At 37.4% G+C, this 23250-nt stretch overlaps 1 protein-coding gene across 2 annotated transcripts in view; it reads left to right on the forward strand.

Annotated features, from left to right (window-relative positions):
* Nucleotides 1-23250, forward strand: part of grin2ab (glutamate receptor, ionotropic, N-methyl D-aspartate 2A, b) — a 135092-nt gene that overhangs the window by 106423 nt on the left and 5419 nt on the right. For both annotated transcript variants that reach the window (XM_051702155.1, XM_051702156.1), the window contains 7 exons: nucleotides 14742-14856; nucleotides 18226-18428; nucleotides 18793-18958; nucleotides 20105-20258; nucleotides 20377-20502; nucleotides 20947-21176; nucleotides 21902-22062. In XM_051702155.1, coding sequence (XP_051558115.1) covers nucleotides 14742-14856; nucleotides 18226-18428; nucleotides 18793-18958; nucleotides 20105-20258; nucleotides 20377-20502; nucleotides 20947-21176; nucleotides 21902-22062 — 1155 coding nt within the window. The remainder of the gene's footprint in view (nucleotides 1-14741; nucleotides 14857-18225; nucleotides 18429-18792; nucleotides 18959-20104; nucleotides 20259-20376; nucleotides 20503-20946; nucleotides 21177-21901; nucleotides 22063-23250) is intronic.

The raw sequence follows: 23250 nt of genomic DNA on the forward strand, positions 1-23250 counted from the left end.
ATGTCTGAAAATAAACAAACAAGTGTATTACCATGGTGCTTTTTGTGGGAAATATAACAGAATAGGCTAATATTTTTGAAAAATTATGTACAGTATATATACAAGAAAATGGTTAAATACTCAAAAGCAAAGAAATTAGTTTAGTATTTATAATTACTACTCATTCAAAAAAAAAAATTGTTACTATGACAAAATTATTTGTATCTGTTTCTGTATTCGGCGTGGCTTAAACCGGAAGTGCCTCAAAACTAATTTTGAAATGTAACTCTATTACATTTATAGTTTCTGTATATAAAATATGCCTCGGATAGGCCTATTTATATTATTATTATTATTATTATTAATAATAATAATAATACTTATTATTATTATTATAGCCTAATAATTATTATTAATATTTAATTATATTATTGATATATTCTTTATTTTTTCTCACCAGATGAAGCTGGATATGTAGACTACATTAACTATGGAATGTGTTTTTAACTTTGGTTTTTAACTGACATTTATATCTACTGAAACAGAATTTTCGTTTAGCCTACGTCTATGCAGTGTGCAAGTATAACAATGTTATTCTGAAGGCACGAGGTGTCAAGCAATTGTGAAAAGTCAAGCACACATTTTGCAGCGAATATTAAATAGCCTACAAATGATTAAGCCTTGGATTAATCTGATTAAGCCTTACATACTGTATATACACAGTACTGTGCAAAAGTTTTAGGCACTTATCAATTAACGTCATACAAAATCCAGTAAATCAATATTTGGTGTGGGACATCTGGAAACAATTTTTCTTGGTTGTTGGCAGATAGGATGTCCCAAGCTTCTTGGAGAATTTGCAATGGTTCTTTAATCTATTTAGTCTGTCCCAGTTGCTTCTGTTTCTTCATGTAATCCCAGGCTGACTCGATGTTCAGTGGGGGGCTCTGTGGGGGCAATGCCATCTATTGCAGGGCTCCCTGTTTATCTGTTCTATTCTATTTGCAAAAGGAATGTTTGAGAGTCTAAAATTGATATTTCCTGTTGCACACTAAAACTGATGATGTAAATAACCATCGTAAAACATATGTTTTTGTGAAACATCTTATGTGCCTAAGACTTTTGCACAGTATTGTATACAGTGTTTCCCCTAGGATATTTTTCAGCAGTGGTGCTGTTGTGCGCGTGTCCACAAGCCTGCAATGCCGGACCCGTATTAATGTGTGTTGGTCGAAGAATAGCTTAAATCAGGGGTGTCAAACTCAGTTTCAGCCTGGAACACATCAGGGTTTATTTGTGCCCTTAAACGACCGGTTGAAAATGTGGCACCAGCACCTGCTTTGGTAGCACCCATGTAATTACCAATAATATTATGTTATGTGCATTGAAATGCACATTTGACAGTACAGCACTGATTTTGAGGTTGGGATGCAGATGAAAATTATTATTTTAACAGCAGTAACATCTGTGGAAAAAATGTATACCTAATTTTTATATGGCTAAATTGAAATATTCTGACAGTGTGATTAAGTTGGATCTTCTTTACAGATTCCTTTCATCAGGCTCCGACTGATTAAACTAAAGTTATCTCTTGGAATTTATGAAGACAAACAAAACAACTTATATTTTCTTACAATCAGAGAGCATTACAAGAAAACATATTTTACACAGATGGAAAACCGATAGCTTGGTCCATAATTATGAAGATGCACCATAGTTCTTCCATAGTATCAATAGTTTTAAGAATGATAATTTTAATAGTTCATGGCATAGGTAAAACCACACATGGCTCCACACTACCATGATTAGTAACTATGGTTTCTATATAAAGAAAACCAGCAGTCTAAATACATTTAGAAACTTTTTCTGCCACAAATACCATAGTTAATACAGTACAGTTAGTAAATCCATGGTACATTTTTTGAAGTGTTGTAAACTGAGAATCAAAAAGCCTTCTAATTATGTTTTCTCCTGTTTTCTTTGTCAGTGCCGTTTAGAATGTGGGGCTGTTTATTTTAAACTAGTTTCATCACCGAACCATGAGTTTTGCAACAGACAATTCTGTACCGGATTAAAATGGGTTTCAGATTCAGCCCGCGCATCTCACTGGTTCACAAGCGCATTTAAAATAGTCTGTGCGGTTGAGGCCAGTCCGCGTATCACCGCACCTGCTCTGTGCTCGTGCTGCTTTATCCATGATTGAGCCGTGTTGATAATTGACACATGTAGCACTGTTTCATTCCGCTTTTGAAGCGAGCAAAATGTGCTCCAAATCATACAGATGACAGGAGAAGACTCATTAATTTGTGTGTGTGTGTGTGTGCGCGTGTGTGTGTGATGGGGTCTCTTTCGCAGTGTACAAAGTGCACAGCTGACTGGGGCTGGCAAGCATTATGTTGCATCAAGAATATTAAATGAACCATGTGAAATCCCAACCAAGCTTATAAATTGAAAATCATGCACAAAAAAACATGCACAAAATGAAGATATGTCTGGGATATGTCTGTTTGTCATAATCAATTAACAATCAGCCATTGATATCGAAATGTTTGCTAAAATACTTGGTTGGTATGAGTACTTAATAGACAAATTTACCTCTTTTTTGCCAAAAAATTGGTAGTGAAGTGTACTTGAAACCGAAAGTCCGGGAAAGTGTTTTGGTGCATCTTTGTGTTGGTACAACAAGGCGCCATCTATGCTCACTAATATATTATGCATCCTTCGTTATGATGGGTTAACTGAAGTTAACTGAATTTAGTTAAGAGTTTCTGTTTGTGTTTGCCAGTGCTTGTGTTTATCTCTTTCATTCACTGTGTTGTGAGCCCAGCCCAATCCTGCTCTATCTGCTCGAGCACAAACACAACAGTTCCTTTCATAAGCACTTCCTGCAGCATTATCACCTTTCCGCAGAAGACGCTTCCATGCCTCTGACAAGTCTCGTATTTTAAGCACTTGAGTGATTTCACAACCTAAGGCAAAAGTGTCTTCCTTTTATTTTGCTAGAGTTGTGGTGACTCCTTTAGTCCAAATTATTCACAGTCTAACACATTACTGTTAATAGCATTATCATCAAATTGTTTAGACCGCCGTTATTTAGTTTTGTTTTTTTCTCACTCGGGTTTAATGTTGTAACACTACTGTATTTATGTACAGTGTGGGTGCAGATGCAAAATTTAAGATGACTTCATCCGGGGGTATTTTCCTTACTTAATATACTTTTAAAACATTGAACACCTTAGTGGTGCGAGTGCTCCGTATTATGTGAACATGAATCTATTTCCCATGAACACATTTTCCCCCTCGCTTACTGGTCTTTGATGTTGGCAAGACAAGATCTCTGGAAATCGATTCTGAAGCACTATGTTGTAAACTTCCCTCATTGTTGACCTCCTAATTATTGTCTTTCAGTGCACAAAACCACACAATAACTTCCAGGGCAGTGCTTATTGGTTACATTGGATATGTCAACCTTGGTTCTATTATATGACACACTTGAGTTCACTTTAATTGTCATTGCTATTGGAATGCCATTTAAAGGTCCCAGTTTTTCAGTTAATAATTTATAATTTTTTGTTGTGTCTGATCTGACAAATTTCAGTGTTTTAGTACAGTCATTTTGTTGAACATTTTTCAAATCTAAAGAAAAGACCTGCTTCCGTTAAAGTTCAAATGCATACATATTGTAACATTATTTACAAAAGACTAGATTGTTGTATTTTTGAAGAAAATATGAGTGGTGCTTGACTGTGAAAAACTCTCTCTCTCTCATAAGCAGATACTTAAGAGCCTATGATTGGATCATTATTGCAGTGATTAATATGTTTTAGCTGGCAACAATTCCTTTAACCCTAAATGATGCAGTGCGTAGCTTCTCATTTCTTAAACAACCATGTTGGCAGACATATCCTGTGGTTGTGGAAAAGATGTTACTCTGTTTCAGAAGGGGCAAATTATTGGCCTGCATGAAGCAAAGAAAACAACTAAGGAGATTGCTGAAATCACTGGAATTGGGTTAAGAACTGTCCAAGTTATTATTAAAACCTGGAGGGATAGTGGTGAACCATCAGCTTTGTGGAAGAAATGTGGTCGGAAAAAAATTGTGGTCGGATATCACTAAAACGCTTGGTGAAGTCACATTGTAAAAAATCGACAGTAGAACTCACAGCTATGTTTAATAGTGAAAGTAAGAGCATTTCCACATGCACAATGCAACGTGAACTTACAAGATTTGGACTAGACAGCTGTGTGGCCACAAGAAAGCCAATTGTTAGTGAGGCTAATCGGAAAAAAATACTTCAATTTGCTAGGGAGCATAAAGATTGGACTGTGGAGCAACGGAAAAAGGTCATGTGGTCTGATGAGTTCAGATTTACCCTACACCAAAGCGATGGGTGCGTCAGGGTAAGAAGGGAAGCGCATGAAGCGATGCACCCATCATGCATAGTGCCCACTGTACAAGCCTCTGGAAGCAGTGTTATGATCTGAGGTTGCTTCAGTTGGTCAGGTCTAGGCTCAGCAAAGTTAAGCAGCAATATAATGAAGTCAACTGACTATCTGAATGTACCGAATGACCAGGTTATCCCATCAATTGATTTCTTCTTCCCTGATGGCACAGGCATATTCCAGGACAACAATGCCAAGATTCATCAGGCTCAAATTGTGAAAAAGTGGTTCAAGGAGCATGTGGAATAATTTTCACACATGAATTGGCCACAACAGAGTCCTGACCTGAACCCCATTTAAAGTCTTTGGGATGAGCTGGGAAGACTTTACGGAGTGGTTCGACTCCCCCGTCATCAATACAACATCTCTGCCAAAAATTATTGCAATTCTGGACGGAAATAAATTTGTGATGTTACATAAGGTTGTCGAAAGAGTGCCACGACGAATGCGTGCCATAATCAAAGCTAAAGGCGGTCCAACAAAATATTAGAGTATGCAACTTTTTTTTTTGGCCAGGCAGTGTATATACATGATTCAAAGATACATCCTAGGATGTGCTGGGACACATCTTCTGTGATGTTCTTGAGGTCATCGGGTGTTTCGGGTCTTTCAACATCATTCACCCTCACTCAGGCGACCCAGCCAGAGTTGATCAGACCCTGGCTTGTGTCCCAGCAGCATTGGCCCAAGGATCACTCCTCCTGATCCAAAGCCATCTGGAGGCCCTCTCTGTAGCCTCCATTGTAAACTTGATGGCTTTTCTTTTTGCAGCCCGAGTGATGCCAAGTAGAGTGTAGACCTTGCACAGTGAGCGGCCAGGAAAGCCTCTACACCCCACTTAAATGGGCTCACAGCGCGCCTTCCAACCTCTCCTCCGGCACTGATCTACCAGCTCCTGTACTTGTACCGTTTCTGATCATTTGCCTCTTCCATACGGTCCAAACTGTCAGCTTTATCAGGAGCACTTGCTTTGAAGAGGCTGATGGTAGTACCATGTCTGGCCTCAACGAAGTTGCCATAACATGGTCCGGGAACTTGAGATGCCTTCTCATGTCGACTCGCAGCTCCCGGTCCGACACAGAGGAGACCGACTGTTGATCTTTGCTTTGACTGAGGCTGCTCACCAGTCCTGACAAAGGCGATGTTCCTCTGGCCGCGGACATGCTTGTTGTTGGCTGCGGCTTTGGAGATGGCCTCAGCAACTCTTTTCAGCACCAGAACGTGTCACCAGAGGTAGCGGCCCTCCCCCAGGGCTGTTGGACAGCTGCTGAGGATGTGCTCAAGTGAACCTTTTCCGGGGCACAGAGGACATGCTGGAGAATCACTCTTGCCCCAGACATGGAGATTTGCTGGGCTAGGTAGGACATTATACACAGCTTGGACCAAAAACTTGATCTGCTTGGGTTCTACCTGCCAGATATCAGTCCCAGAGATCTTTCTGTCCAGCTCATCCTCTGCCCGTCAAGTTGCCACTGTGCCCACCAAAGCCTTGTGTCACAGCCAAGACTCTGCCATCTCCATGCCTTCCTGGGCTCTCCACTTCCTGCCTGTCCACACCATAATGCCTGCTGATGCCACTCTAGAATCCCTGGAGTCCATAGAGCAGTGCATCTCTTGTGCGAGAAACCCTGAACTCTTTATTGAGGCAACTGATAGGGAGCTGGAGTTTTTTGCTCCTCCCATACAGTGCTGCACTGCCTAGGCTGCATGGCAGATCCCAGCCATCTGCGGAGGTAGCTACTGATCTTCCTCTCTATGACCTCCACTATCAACAGGGTTACTTTGTACACCAGAATGTACAAAGACTGAATCTTATTTCAGTTTTTTTTTTTTTTTTTTTTAATTTGCAAAGTTTTTCTTTGTCATTCTAGGGTATGGAGTGTAGATTGATGTGAAAAAATATATATTTAAAGCATAAGGCTGCTGTGGCGGTGGGGGCGTGGTTAAGCGCCAGTTATTGAATGGGGAGCAAGATCAGGAGATGAGAATGGTAAGGATCATGGGACCTGGCAATGATTGTCTCTAACAGCTGTTGTGTTGAGAGTGGAGACGGGCTTTAAGAGCGAGCCAGATGCCAGTCACAGGAGAGAGTTACGAGACATGAGCTGGAGAAAGACTGTACGAATTTATGTCTGCTGAAAAGCGTAGTTTCTGTGTGTGATCGCTGAAAAGCATAAATATTGAGTTTCAAAGGAATAAAACGTACCGTTTGAGTTAGTTTCGCCATCTCCCGCTTCCTCCTTTTCAGTGTTACAGCTGCAACAAAACAAAATGTGAAAATAAATGAAGTGGTCTGAATACTTTCTAAATGCACTGTAAATTTTTCATGTTGCAGTAAGAGAATATCATAGTGTCCTACTTTTTTGCATTGTGATAATAGGAACGGTGGGGGGGGGGGGGGTAAAATGTGCCTAACTGTCGTGAAAGTAATGTCACAATGCAAAGAATCTTAATAGCCCAAAAACCTCAGTGTTTTATGTATTTCTGTATTTTGCACAGTACTTGATGTAGCAAACGGATGGGGAGAAATGCATATTTGTTTCGCTGGCCATCTGTGAGCTAAGGCATCCAAGTCTAGTGGAGCTTTTGTCATGGATTAACAGAGGCAAACAGGTCCACCTCGGCTTCCCTGAATACCTCCCATATCCTCTGAACTGACTGATGGTGGAATCTCCATTCACTTGTCCTGGCACCCTGATCTGAGAGTAAATCTGCTCCGCTGTTCAGATGGCTGGGGATATGCATCGGTAGGAGACATGACTTGCTCCAAAGGAGAATTCAGCTCACCAGGTCCAGCAATGGGCATAACCTTACTCCTCCTTGGTGATTTATATACACCACAACTGCAGTGCTATCTGAACAATTCAGAATGTAAGACTCTTGCCATCTGTTTGCCAAGAGGTCTGCAAGCAATTCCAGACAATTTAGGTGCCACACAGCTTGTGGACCTGTCCAGGTGCCAAACGTCGGGCGTCTGTTACACAGGGCTCCCCAGCCTGTGCTGGATGTGTCCATGGTGACAACTTTCCATCTCTGCGAGTGACACACCTTTACGATAAAACTCGGCTCTCCTCCAAATAGGTAGCATGGCTAAACAGCAACGTGTCACTAGGAGGTGACCATGTTGCTAATCATGACAAGGGACCCTTGAGCTGATCCAGCACTGGTGAGGTCTCATCCCTAGCAAGCCTATTGGGGTAACGGCAGCTACAGCTGCCATCAAGCCCAGTGCTCGCTGGAACTGATGCAATGGCAGGGTTCTCCCCAGCTTGAACCTTGTCAAGTGTAAGAGATTGGACTGAACGCCTTCACCATTCAGGTGTACCGACATGGCTACCGATTCAAGTTTCATTCCTAGTAAGGAAACTTGCTGACTGGGCATCAACAAGCTCTATGTACAGTTGGCCCTGAGGCCCAACTGTTCCAAATGTGCAAGCAACATATCTCTGTGCTAGTTGAGCTAGCAGCAGCCAATCGACAAGGTAATTTAAAATACGGTTGCCGCTCAGCTTCAGCAAAGCGAGCGCAGCATCGACACAGTTTGTGAATGTGTGAGGAGCCAGGGACAACCCGTAGGGTAGGACCTTAAACTGGAAAGTAGTCCCCTCGAAAGTGAATCTCAAGAATGACCTTTGTCGAGGGGTAATCTGCACATGAAAGTATGCATCTTTCATAATCGAGTGGCTTAAAGCTGAAAATTTTAATGTGTTTGTGTTTCAAGCAACTGCAACAAGATTTGCAAACTTTATTTGGTCATGAAAAACTTTTGGCATGGAGCCAACAAAAACAGACATTTTATCTCGATCCCGATATAGAACCATGAGGAGAGCAAGAGGAATGTTGCAGGGACACAGAGAAGTGTTCTGGGCCTTTTCTGAGCTTGAGTGTACTGGTCGATGTGCATACGACCCCGCTTCGTAGGTGCCAAACCATCAGAAACACTTGGCCCGCCCAGAAGGAACTTTATCGCTGGGATGAGGTCCAGGAAGCGCCACCTTCCATTGAGGTCCAGGCCGCTGGGTTTGTTTCCTTACTGTCTCCACTCTGGAAGGAACTGGGTTAGCGATAACAGCACTCTGTTTGGCTGGATGCTTCCCAGAGGAAGAGTGCGAGCGAATCTTCCTCAACGTCCTTGCCACCAAACGTGATAGAACCATGTGCATCGATCATAGGTGCAGGTCATCATGGGCAAACTCAACAGGAGAATACGTTGTATATGGTGCAGCAGAGGTGCGCAAGGCTTGTGCCGGAGACAAATCCTCCTCATAATCTCCATACTCTAAATCCCATCATTGCATACCTCCTTCACTTGGTCCCTCGGGAGGCACAGAAGTAGCGAATCGGAAGGGAGGAGGAAGGGCTTCAACTTTCTCAATGAATGCGAGCCATGACTCCAGCGTCCTGAGTTTCATGTGTTCACAGTGAAAACATTAAGACCCCACGAGACCATCACATAATATGCATTAAACTACATCTAATATCTGACTAAAATTTAACTGTGTTAATTGAGATCCTGCAGTGAGGCTCAGCATACAACAAAAGCAATTTGAATCACCACATTTTATAAACCACAAACTCTATATGACATAATTAGTATAAAGCTACTTGCAGAAGACCCTGAAAATAAAGGTCACCCTGGATAGTGTGCAATATATTACACTCTACCCCCCCCCCCCCCCCCTCCCACCTTCATTCTCTGTCTCTCAATCAGTTTGATTAGATACACCGAATGATGTATTCATTTATGAGAAAACTGAGACAGCTCTGGTGGGAAAAAAATCAATTTTCATTTTTCTACCATGGAAATGTTTAATATATAAATAACACACTCTTACAAACAAACACACACAACAGAAGCTGTATTTGAGTAGCAGGTGTAGCTCTGACCCTATTCTCTTTCTGCCTTGAGCTAAACCCCATTTCCTAGTTCTGTTCCTGTTTCTTAATTAAATCTCGTCAAAAGAATGTGTGTGTTTGTGCCTTCTGAGTAGTGCACAGCTGAGCTGATCTTTATTGTGCATTATACAGAGATGTACTCAGTTTTGAGCTTCTGTTATTTAATGGAGTGTATTTGATTAAATCCTTGCAAAAGCATTCAGACCCTTAAAAATACACTCACTTACTGAATTAAAATAATTTAGTGATATTTTTTCTAAGCACTGATTAAGCCAAATTAATTATTTTAATGCGACATTGATGTATGTTATTTATCAAAAACAATAACTTAAATATACAGTCAAAAGTAGTAACGTGCAGTTGTCCTCTTAAAAGGGATAGTTCATTAAAAAATGAAAATTCTATTATCATTTACTCACCCTCATGTTGTTTCAAATCCATGTAGCTTTCTTTCTTCCATGGAACACAAAAGGAGATATTATTTCTACTTGATCTAACCCTAAAAAGCACCTAAAAGTTTGTTGGTGCAACCTACTGAAATCAGGTTGATTCATTCTTATTACATTATATTTTTGACTATTTTAAAACCATTTAATTTAGATGTTACCAAATCAAATATTTATTTATTTATTTAATTTTTTATTTTTTTTTGTTACCTATCAAATTTGTTTTACAGTGTACGCTGTTTGTATTCAGCATTTGGTTCCCTTGTTAATAACGGGGACACATTTACCCTACTGTTGGCTTTTACCTGTATATCATTAAAATAACCTTTTCTTGATTAACAAAAAAAAAAAAAAAAACACAGTTATAGGATAATTATTCAGGTTTCTAATCTAAAGGACAGCTGTGAAAACAAAAACTAAAGAACATTATAAATATGTCAGAGATGATGTTAAACAAATGGATAAATTAGGAAAAGGTTACAAAACAATGTCCAAGGCTTTGGATGTCCCAGTGGTGTTGGTTCAATTATTAGGAACTGAAACTACTTCAAACCCCCTAGAAACTGTCTGGAAAAGGTCATCCCTCAAAACCTCTCTGCACAAACAAGCAGATTTGTGAGAGAAGCCACAGAGAGGCCAGCGATAACTTTGAAAGAGTTACAGAGTTCAGTAGCTGGGAACACAGTAAAAGGTGAAACGAACAGTCAACCATTATCAAGAGCTCCGCAAAACAACATATGGCAGGATGGCACAAAAGAAAGCAGTACTCATAAAAGACCATGTGAAAACGCATCTGACATTTGCCAAAAAGCATAATGGTGATCCAGCTGCCATGTGGAAATTTTTTTAGCATAGTGCGCCTTTAGGTCCATTCTCTGGAAACGGTGCCATTTGGGCTTAACAATTTCAGGAAAAAATAATAGCATTTTTAATTATTTATTATTTCATTTCACACAGTTACTGCTGAACTTTTAAAGAAATAATATTTTTCCCATCTCAGTCACAAAGTACCAGGGCTAACTATCATATACTTTGAAGGGGACATGTTGCCTCGCCCAACCCCACCCCCAATGATTAGTAATCAACAAATATGCAGTTTTCAGTAGATTCTTAAACTACCTTAATATCCAGTATATGTGGTTACACCCTTGAAAAGGACAAATAGTTAGTTATCATTATTAACCCTGACTGTAATAGTAAAGTGCTATATTTTCTTTCAATCCCATCATGGTAAGTGGAATTCATATACTTAAATAGTACATTCTGGTGTTATCACTCAGTTTTGGTGTGCCTTTTATTTAAAAAGATGTTTGATTGAAAACATGTTTTGAGCAAGACCTTTCATTCCTGTTACATTCACATGATATGTTAGGTTGAAGGTCAATGCAAAAATTGCTAAAAGGCCTTAGATATAGCATATATTATTGCACCACACCATATTATTCAGTCAATACTTTTGTACTTGTAAAAATGTTTTACAAATATTGAGATTAGGGCTGGTCGATATATAGTTGCAATCTAAATTATTCAACCCCCCAAGACAGTAAGGATTTACAAAGGTAAGCTTTTCTGATGACCCAGAATTTTTTAACTTTACATCTGTTTCAGTTGAGTGACACATTCAAAGTCAAAGTGTGAATATATAACCTAATATTTCTAAATAGCAGGATTTTTTAAAAATACAGCCATGTCATAATTATTCAACCCCTATTGCATGTAGCTTTTAAAACAAAATTAAGTCATCAATCTGCAATGTAAGTTAAAATGTAAGTTTAGCGTTGTAAGCAAAAATGTATTTCTATGCACAAAATGCAATTAAAAAAAGCTAATAGAGGAGATTATTTCATTACACAAGAAAGGTCATGGCTAAAAGTACATTTCCAAGGCACTTCAATTTTCAATTAGACAAAGTTGGCAGCACCATTCATACATTTTTTAAATATGGTACAACAGCAACCTTCTTGGGGTGTGGAAGAAAGCAAAACTTCACCAAGGGAAATGTTGACTTGAATATTCAAGAAGTAATTAGGAAAGATCTGTGGAGTCCTGGAAGAAGCTTTTATAGACGTATGACACTAAACTGAAAATGAGTTTTAGACCCATGGGTCAGCAGTACGTCTGGAGTAAGATGAGAAGTTGATGACAAGAACGACACCATCCCCACAGTCAAGCATGGAGGTGGATCAGTCCTGTTATGGGGGTGTTTTGCGGCTGCAGGAAATGGCTATCCTGACTATGTGACTGACACCATGGATTCTTTCAGGTATCAGGCCATTTTGGCATGAAAAATTTGATGCCTTCAGTGTGTAAATTGAAGGTCGGTGATCACTGGACTTTCCAGCAAGACAGTAACATCAAGGATACATCCAAGTTGTCCAAAATCTGGTTCAGGGTTAGGTCGTGGAATGTCCTTAAATGGCCCTTTCAGTCCATCATTAAAATCCCATTGCAAACCTTTGTTGGGATTTCAAGGAAGCAGTGGCAGCACAGAAACCAAAGAATGTCAATGAGCTGGAAGCTTTTGCTCATGAGAAATGTGTAAAAATTCTAATAGAGAGGTGTCCGAAGCCTAAGAACACTTACCAGAAACATTTATTTGCTGTTATTAAGGGTAAAGGATGCTCCACAAATGATTGACTTTGGGGGTTGAATATTTTTGACATGACATTTGTGGAGAGAATTAGTTATTTTTTATTTTAAAATTTGGGTAAACTGAACTCTTTGTTCTCAAAATCACTCAAATGTGTATTAAAAACTTTCTTTGACTGTTTACTGAGGTTTTAGTTGATGTGTTTTAATTCACATCGCCAGAATGTATTGCTGGTCAGGGGGGTTGAATAATTTTGATTGCAACTGTATCGAATATTCACTATATAATCGCAATGATTAGGGTGACGATATAAAATTAAGCAATATCGTGAATATCGCAATGATTTTAATGGGCTTTTTATTTGCTCATTAAGTTTCATAAAAAGCGCATAAGTAGACTAATTTCACTATCCTTCAGGACTGCACAATTAATTAAAATAACACCAAAATGGCAATATGTTCAAATGTGATTATAAAACTGTAAAAGGCTGCAATAAAAGACAGATAAACATGGTCTGTGTGCGCTTCAGAATAAACTAGTTATGCACTGTTCTGTGCACGCACAGGGCTGAATGTTCAAGCATTCGTGCAATTTGAAACACTAGTAAATGCCACAAATCTACAAAGGCGGCTCAGTATAACAGAAAAGATATGAGACGATGATTTTCGCCATATGCGGAGCATTGTAAATTACACTGCACTTTCGGTGTCAAAATAAAAGCTCCATGTGAAGAATCAAAATAAAAGCTCTAGGTGAAGGTGAAGTAATTAGGAAAAATATATATTACTTTTAAATAACAAAATCGAATCATCAAAGTAAAAACGAACATTCAAGATATAATAATGAACTTGACTGCGTCCCACAATAATAATTTAGTATAAATATAAAAGTGCATATCAATGAAAATGATTAAATCTCATTCTCCCTTATTTAGTTAATTTAGTGAAAAACTATGGAGAAACATGCCTATTTAATTTTTAAATAGATTTTTATTTAATGTATTGTATTTTAAATATTGAATCTACTTGGCTACAATGGCTGTTTGAATGAAATTGTGGTTCCTCTGATAAAAAAACAACAACTGAACTTATAGAGCAAATACACAATTATTGAGATATATATTGAATATCATCAATAGGCTGAAAAATATTGAGATATAATTTTGAAGCAATATCTTCCAGCCCTAATTGAGATTGATGAGGCCAGTATAAGTGCAAACATATCAAAATATTGATAAAAAACAAGCTTATGTTTGACCTTAAGGATGTCACTTACTCAAATAGGGTGTCAGGAAAATAATTAGTTTTAAAGAGGGGAAATGTAACAGCATAACATTGTTAAACAGAACAATGTATAAAACATTTTAGAATAAAAAGTACATGGTGACTTGGGCATGAGAACAACTTGTTAAATTCAAAAGGAAGAATGGGTGGTGTAGAATACATAATAATACCTCAAAAGAACCTGTTCCAAATTTTCTAAAAAGTGACATTAGGGATAGGGTCTACCTCCATTTAACAGGACATTCATCCTAAAACACAAAACAACATCAAAGTGGTTTAATAGCATAAATGTTCTTCAATGTCCCAGTCAAAGCCCCGACCTCAGTCCAATTGAGAATATTTGGCAATATTTGAAAACTGCAGTGCACAAGCAGCATCTGACTGGCCTAAACAACCTGGAGCAAATCTGCCTGAAAGAATGGGACAAAATCCCACCTGATCAGTGTGTGAAGCTTGTACACACTTCCCCAGAAAGTCTTGTTGCTGCAAAATGTGGCTCTACAATATAATGTATTAAACCTTCAGAATTTAATATTTATTCAGAGTATTCGGGTTGTTTTTATTTTTTCATTCAGAATACTTTACTGCATAAAACAATGCTGCATTAAAATAATTTAGAGTCTCAGTGTTTTGAAAAATATCTTAAACATGAATTAGTCGTTCATTAAAATTAATTAGTTGAGGGTCTGAATACTCTTGCAAGACATATTGACATTAATTTGTTTCAGTTTTTCTGTTAAGAGTACAAAGACTTGGAAAAATTCTGGGATAGACTGATTTGTGTTAGTCATTTAAGCTCACAAAAGCTATTTATTGTCTTTGGAAAACAGATTGCACACCTAATAGATTTGTTATTGTCAGCAATGTTTTTTAGTTGATGCTGCCTCTGCTTGTGTGAGAGTGTGCATATTGCTACCAATTTACTGTTTACCTAACTTAGAGCACTTTTTACACATTTTTTATTAACTGACTTTTACGCAGGCACAAAACTGTAAAGCTCATTTCGTTAAAGCAACTTGAAAATATATACCTTAAAGCCTCTTATAACCCAGCCAGTGTTTATCTTTTATGGGATGTATGTGTCTGTGTGTTTGTTTATTTCAGATATATGATGGGAGTCAATCTCGGGGGTAAAGATCATTCATTCATGGATGATGGCTACCAAGTCAATCCCAAACTGATTGTCATTGTTCTGAACACACAGAGGGAATGGGAAAAGGTAAGATAAAGAGCCTTTAATCTTTATTCCCCCCCCCCCCACTATTAACTTTGCCTGTCAGGGGTGTTAGGATGCATAAGCAATCAATATTCTGTTTACTAGCTAAAAGCCTTTTTGTGGCTGTGACGGAAAATGCAGTGGCCCTCACTATTAGAGGAAAATAGCATTTCATTTATACTTTCCATTTCACACCCTGGGGTTTTTTATGCAGAAGACATCAAACAGTGTTTGCTCAGTCAAAAACAGTCCAAAATGTCCCTTATTAAGGCAATGGTTTCATAACTGATTTATTAGGATATGATTTCAGGCAATAGACTGGAGCACAGTGCATTGCCACATGTGTCTCTGTCATATTGAAATGTGCTACTTACTTCCCTTTTTCATTTGTATCTCTATTTTGGCTATTACATAAATAATTTGCTTGTTTTCTTTACAGTAATCTATTCTTTTTTTACTTTGCGCTCTTTTTCTAATTAGCTTTACATGTTCTCCTACTCTATCTCTGCGCCTCACACACTCGTTTTCTTAATCGTTTGCTCACTCATGCGTTCTTAATGAGTTGCTATTTCTCTGAGGTGTGTTGGATGCTGTGTGTTTTGACAGTGCCCTGCAGTGTGTGTGAAGACACACACACACACATTAAAACCCTGCAGTTATTGTCTGAAAAGTGTGACACTAATCATTTCTCACTGAGACGGGGCTAGAACAGGGTGTGAGCAGATTGTGTTATTGAAGCTTATAGACAAACACACACACATGATAGAACACACAACGATTGCACAAAACATACACCACATATGAGAAAGTTCTTACATGTGGTAAACATACCATCCTTGCATAAAATTATGTTGTTACATGGGTAGTTGGCATGACATTTCATGCAGTGAGAGCAGTGTGACATGCTGTACTTCATCTAAAAGTACAGCTGAACTGCAGTCAGAGAATGATGGTCAAAGAATGGACTGCACACTTAAAATGGGATACATGGATAATAAATTAATTGCAGCCTTCATCAGCCAAATGACAAAGGACAGTGCATCTGTTTGCACTTCCGCAGTTAAATAAGAATGTAAATTCTAAGACATTAGTCATTAATCTTATAGTTAATACAAAAGCTTTTTGTTTAAACATTGGCCCCAATCACTTACTTAGTTTACTAATTTTAAAGCTTGACTTGTACTACACATAAATAACTAATATTGGCTTTATATTCATGCTGTTTAGCCAGAGGGGAACTGGCCCCAGCAGTGAGCCTGGTTTCTCCCAATGTTATTTTTCTCCATTAACCAACATCTTATGGAGTTTTGTGTTCCTTGCCACAGTCGCCTTAAGCTTTCTCACTGGGTTTCTAAATATAAATATAATTATTTTCTGTTATTTATTTTAAGGTGCAATTAACAATCATGTTTTTTGTATTATTATTATTATTAAACTGCACTATTATGACTTGAATACATTACTATATTACAGCCTTTTCTGTTAAAGCATAATTTTCTGTAAAGCTGCTTTGAAATGATGTGTGTTGTGAAAAGCGCTATAGAAATAAAAACTACTATTAAACATAATTTATCAAATTATTTTATAATTTTTATACATGCTGTTTTTATGACCTCATTTTAATTGAAAGATTACTTGGAATATTTGCACTTTTAAAAATGTATTTATCACACTGCAGGACTATTTAAGTGAACTGTAAAAAAGATTGAGAGGTGATTAGAAAAAAGTAATTCACTTTAATTTGAACCCTTTTATGCGTTAATGATTAATGTCTCTTGTTGCTTGAAAACAAGAATATAATCATTCCCATTTGTTTTTCAAAATGATGTGTTTTGAGAGTTACACACTTAAATAGTTACAGTATCTGTCCACTGCAATACAAGCAGTGTTAATCTCGTCAAGGAAATTTCTGATGAAAATGCTTTTTTAGATTTTGTCAACGATAACAAAGACGAGACGAAAAAGACGCATGACGATAATCAAACAGTTTTAATTAAAACATACTGTTGACAAAAATATGATGGGGAAAAAATATTAAAAAGATATTAGCAATGCACTAACACTGTTTAATTATTTATTTATTGAGAAATACAAATCTAGAAAGAATTTATTTAAATAATCCATAGCATGTTGGGGATTTCCCAAAGATTAATCAGCTCTATCGACAATATTAACATAATATTACAACTGCACAGACAATGAAGCGAATGAACAGGTGAACTTGCTTAAGATATGCGCTAGCAGTCGGAATGTGTAATGCTGTTTTCCTAAAAAAAAAAAAAAAAAAAAAGGTGCTACATGTAACGCAATATCCTAAACTGTCTAAACGTGAGGAATTCACTACAGAGTAACTTCTAATAAGTAGCTAATACTTCAGTATATTCATTATATGCTATCATTTATGGAGCTCAAATTTTCAGTACAGTTTTCTCATGTTGTTTAAACTTACATATTAAACAATATTCTTTAATATGTTTGATCCATGTTTGAATAATTTTAAGTAATGTATACATTTTTCTAAATATTTGAATATTTGGTTAAAATATTCAAATGGTCTGTTATAGTTTTAATCTTGTTTTTGTAATTTTTCGCATTATCGTCAACGTAAATGTTATTTATATGCCATTTTAGTCAGAGTAAAACTGACTAAAATGAATGAATATGACATGGTGACATACTGACTAAATTTAAAGGACATTTTTGTCAAAAGACAAAAATTATGACTAAAATAAAAATAAAAAACTGTGTGAAGATTAACACTGAAAAGAAGATAATAGTAAATATTCCAGAGGTACTTCATCACTTTTGTCAACCTTTTTGAATTAATTTTATAAATAAAGAAAAAAAAACAAAGACATATAGAGAGGACAGTCATATAGAGTTATGGGTAAGGGTTAAAGTTAATCACCCATGGTGGTTTGGATGTAACCATTCACACCCTGAATGGTTAAAAATGGCCTTTAAAGATCTGTCTGGTTATGCATCAGAGGGTTAACCTAAAATCTTAATGTTTGAAAAGAAAGTTAATGGACATCAGCATGTCAACTACCCACTTGCAGACAGTAAACAGAGAGTGTTTGAGGTGTCATAGTATAAGGAAGATTGAGGGAAAGAGAGACATTGATCCTGGTCTTCAAAGATGGCATAAACTTGGCATAAACCTGGGATATCTATTGGAATAATTAGCCTGCCTGCAAGCATATTTGAGAAGTCTGATATGTTCCTCTGATAACATAGCTGGATTAACTTCAAGCTTGCTTTAAAGAACTGGAAATCCCATGCCTATCCTGAAACGTATCTGGCTAACCTAGTTCAAAGAACTTTCTAAACTTGTTTATTTGTGAGCCAATCTTCATGTGTGCATGTCTACAGATGGGAAGATGGGAAAACCACGAGCTGAGGTTGAAGTTTCCAGTGTGGCCACGTTATAACTCGTTTGGGGACGTGGATGCTGATGAGAACCACTTGAGCATTGTGACTCTAGAGGAACGACCCTTCGTTATTGTAGATGATGTGGACATTCTTACTGGAACTTGCGTGCGCAACTCAGTGCCATGCAGGAAACACATTAAAGAGTGAGTTTTATTACAACAACTTCAAAAAACAGCTTTGTAAGATAATAACAGTTTTGAATGCATTATTGGCTACCCCAGGCAATGTACATTCTATCTTTACTAACCTTTAGCATGAGAGCTTTCTTTTCTTGGAAAATACAGGAATAATTGTGCTGTCTCTAATGTGGCTAATGCTCAACTTTTTGGATGTTATTTTTGGAACTTATTAGGTTAAGATTCCAAACACAAGAAGTGTTTATCTTAAAGCTATCACAGCATCAACAGCTTTTCTAAATTTGTGTGTCTTTATGAGCTGCTGTAACCCCACTGACATTATCAACTACTTCAACTGCTTTTTTTATGTGTGTTTTTGTGTGTGCTACAGTAACACCACAGAGGGTTCCTACATCAAGCAGTGCTGCAAGGGCTTTTGTATAGACATCCTGAAGAAGATTGCCAGGAATGTGAAGTTTACCTATGATCTTTACCTGGTCACTAATGGTAAACATGGCAAGAAGATAAATAATGTGTGGAACGGCATGGTGGGGGAGGTAATTAACATATTAAACCTAATAAGTGTCAATTTTAGTTACATAATTTTCCCAACTATGCATTCATTCATCCACTGACTTGTTTGGGCTAAATTTATCTTATATCCATTCATCCATCCATCTCTAATAAACCATTCAACATTCATGCATCTATCAGTGTATCTGTACATCCATCCATCCCTCCATTCATGCATCTATCTGTGTACCTGTGCATCCATCCATCCATCCATCTATTAATGCATCTATCTGTATATCTGTACATCAATCCATATACAAATCCATATCCATCCATCCATTCATGCATGCATCTATCTGTGTATCTGTACATCCATCATCCATCCATCCATGCTTACATCTGTGTATCTGTACATCCATCAGTATCCATATCCATCCATCCATCTATTAATGCATCTATCTGTGTATCTATACATCCATCCATATCCATATCCATATCCATTCATCCATTCATGCATGCATCTATCTGTGTTTCTGCACATCTATCATCCATCCATCCATGCATATATCTGTGTATCTGTACATCCATCAATATCCATATCCATCCATCCATCAGTTCTTGCATCTATCTGTGTATCTGTACATCAATTCATCCATCCATCCATCCATCCATCCATCCATTCATGCATCTATCTGTGTATCTGTACATCCATCCATCCATTCATCCATTCATGCATCAATCTGTGTATCTGTGCATCCATCCATCTATTAATGCATCTATCTGTGTATCTGTACATCCATCCATATCTATATCAATCCATCCATCCATTCATGCATCTATCTGTGTATCTGTAAATCCATCCATCCATCCATCCATACTTTCATGCATCTATCTGTGTATCTGTACATCCATCTATATCATCCATCCATCCATTCATCTATCCATCCATCCATCCATCCATTCATGCATGCATGCATCTATCTGCGTATCTTTACATCCATCCATCCATCCATCCGTCCATTCATGCATGCATCTATCTGTGTATCTGTATATCCATCCATCCCTCCCTATTTATCCATCCGTCAGTCCATTTTTCTGTCTGTCTGTCTATCTGTCTGTAACCAACCATTCATCCATCTACTTTTTGTGTATTTCTGTTTCAGTTGGTGTGTTTCTTCTTTGCTCTGCAGGTTTTCAACAAAAAGGCTGTAATGGCCGTCGGTTCATTGACCATAAATGAAGAGCGGTCAGAGGTCATAGACTTCTCAGTCCCATTCGTCGAGACAGGCATCAGTGTTATGGTTTCACGTAGCAATGGAACGGTGTCACCCTCTGCGTTTCTAGGTAATGGAACTGAAATCTCAAAACATTGCATCAAATGTTTGAATTCCCTCTGAGATCTGTTTGTTTTTATCTTTGCCTCCCCTCATGTGTTTTCTCTTCTTTTTATCTCCTCCCTCAGAACCCTTCAGTGCTTCAGTGTGGGTTATGATGTTTGTCATGTTACTCATCGTCACGGCAATCGCTGTTTTCCTCTTTGAATTTATCAGCCCGCTTGGTTTCAATAGAAACCTGGCACAGGGCAAAGGTATGTTACACACTCTCAACCACACAGTCAAACTAACCTCTGCTTTAAGATGATCTAAAACACAGTCAGAATACATGGTTAAAGTGGTAAAACTTAAAATCTGAACTATAAACCATTAAAGGGTTCACATTTGTTCACAAAAAATAAAAATTCTGGCATCATCTGGTTTCACCCTCATGTTTGACCTGTATGTTAGGCAGAATGTTAGCATCAGTCACCATTCACTTTCATTGTATGCCTAACATCTCCTTTTGTGTTTCATGGAAGACAGAAAGTTTTTAACAACATGAGGGTGAGTAAATGATGACAGATATTTCATTTTTGGGTGAACTATACCTTTAAACATTTAAATGCACTTTGAGTACCAATATAACCACAAAGACCATATAACCTCCCATTCACTCCTCACTAATTTTCTCCTTTTCTCATTATCAATTTGTCTAGACCCTCATGGACCCTCTTTTACCATTGGTAAGGCTGTCTGGCTGCTGTGGGGTCTGGTGTTCAACAACTCTGTCCCAGTACAGAACCCAAGGGGCACTACCAGTAAATTTATTGTGTCTGTATGGGCCTTTTTCGCTGTGATCTTCCTAGCTAGCTACACTGCCAACTTGGCTGCCTTTATGATCCAAGAGGAGTTTGTGGACCAAGTCACAGGCCTCAGTGACAGAAAGGTAATTTTTTACTGTCTTATGGCATATTCTGTATTATAGATCTTGGTTCTGACTCTAAAATGTACTTCGCTGACAACATAGCATCCTAATCCAATTAAAACCTTATACATATCATCTGATTTTTGATCACTCAAATTTTTAAGTGTGGCTTAGTGTCCAAATATTTTGTGGGCCACTGTATGTCCTGTTGAAACTTTAGCTCATCACAAATGCATTGTGGGATTGATTACTGTATCCATGAAGGACACATGCTGTGTGGCACCATAAACAATAAAATATTTTTGAAAGTATTATAATTTTGATGCATAGAAATTTATATTTGAGCCCTTAGACTCTGGAGCACTACTAAAAATGCACTTTAAAAAGATTCATTAAACTTTTTTGACCCTTCTTTGACATCCATTGGTGTAACCTAATGTAGTCAGGTTGATTCAGTCACAATAAAGAATTCCTTTTACATAAATAAAGCCAGTTAAAGCAGATGGTAGCACATAAAGCACATTTTTTAGGTTACTTCACAAAACATGTTTTACAGTGTGCAGTGTGCTTACAGGTTTTCGAGGAAAGGGCCCTTTTGTCATTATATATGAAGCTACACTGGTTACTATATTTACTTCCCCAGACATATTTCTATATTTCAGGTTCTTTTGATTCTCTCCATGTATCCTTTAATAGTGCTCTCACAATCCTTTCTTGTAATTGATTTTTTTCTTCCTTATTCATAGTTCCAAAGTCCCTATTCCTACTCACCACCGTTTCGCTTTGGGACTGTCCCGAATGGGAGCACAGAGAGAAATATCAGGAAGAACTACCCAGACATGCACCAGTACATGGTCAAATACCATCAGACTGGAGTTCATGATGCACTTGTCAGCCTCAAAACTGGGTATGAGTTATGCACATTTTTGAATAACTAGATGCCATTTTAGCAACTGTTACTGATTATGGCAGTACGTCTGCACATCTGTGCATCTGCCATATTGAAAAGGTCAAGATTCGCCCGTAAACACATTCAAGTGAATTGACAGATGCAATCTGCAACAAGCAGCAAAATTTGATTTGTCATAAACTTCAGACAATTCTGCATATTGCAGATGATATAAAATGTTAAATTTAACAGAGTTTGTAAGACCCTCTTGTGGAGGATATTGGCCATCATAAAGCACAGCCAGATTGCTTGAAGCTTCTAAAGAATGCAGTGGGACGAGTTATCATAAACACAATGGGTTGAATAGAGAAGTTCATAAACCATTAATAAATAAATTAATATAGCAATGCAAAACCATCTATAATGTATTGGTTTATTTACATAATGATAACATAAGACATAACATGACAGCTAGAATGAACAGGGAATTCCACTAAATGCTTTTTAGTTAATGTCAGCCTATCATATCATTAGACTGTCACACGTTTTATTTAGCTGACTGATTTATTATTGAGGTGCAGAATAAAAAAGTAAAAGACAAGATTACAGTCCTCAGGAATCAATATTAATACCGCAAACCAGAGACTAGTCATCATATTTGGGTCATTGACAAATAAGGTTGTCCTTATTTTGTCCTTAAAAAAAAAAAAAAAAAAAAATGTGAGTCAGAAATATCAAGTTTACTCAGGGTTACACCACATGACCTGAACAAAATGAGCCTTTTCATATAAATGATTTATTTTTTTATTTTTTATTTTATTTCTCACTCAGTCTTGAGTGTCTAAAGGGGTCCACTTTGTTTTATGGTTTTTGTCAACATAAAAAAAAAAACTGGCAACCTAAATGTTGGTTTTATTTATTTTTTTTAAGTACTGTCTTTGAATGGTTAAACCACATGACATATTTCACTTTAAATATATAAATATATAAAAGTGTATTTAAGTAATGGTTTTGTGTGAATTGCATTTTTGATGTATTTTTGAATAATATATACAGTAATGTTCTGAAAACAAGAAAACCAGGAAGATTATGTCTTTAATGAATTTGAAATAATATTTTTGTGAAGTCATTTATTTATTTACTGTATATGCATTGCATTTATTATGTTGATATGATTGTTTGTAATGTTAATGTCAAAAAAGTTTA

This window comes from Myxocyprinus asiaticus, chromosome 7 (genome assembly GCF_019703515.2).
Source record: "Myxocyprinus asiaticus isolate MX2 ecotype Aquarium Trade chromosome 7, UBuf_Myxa_2, whole genome shotgun sequence".
Taxonomy (NCBI): domain Eukaryota; kingdom Metazoa; phylum Chordata; class Actinopteri; order Cypriniformes; family Catostomidae; genus Myxocyprinus; species Myxocyprinus asiaticus.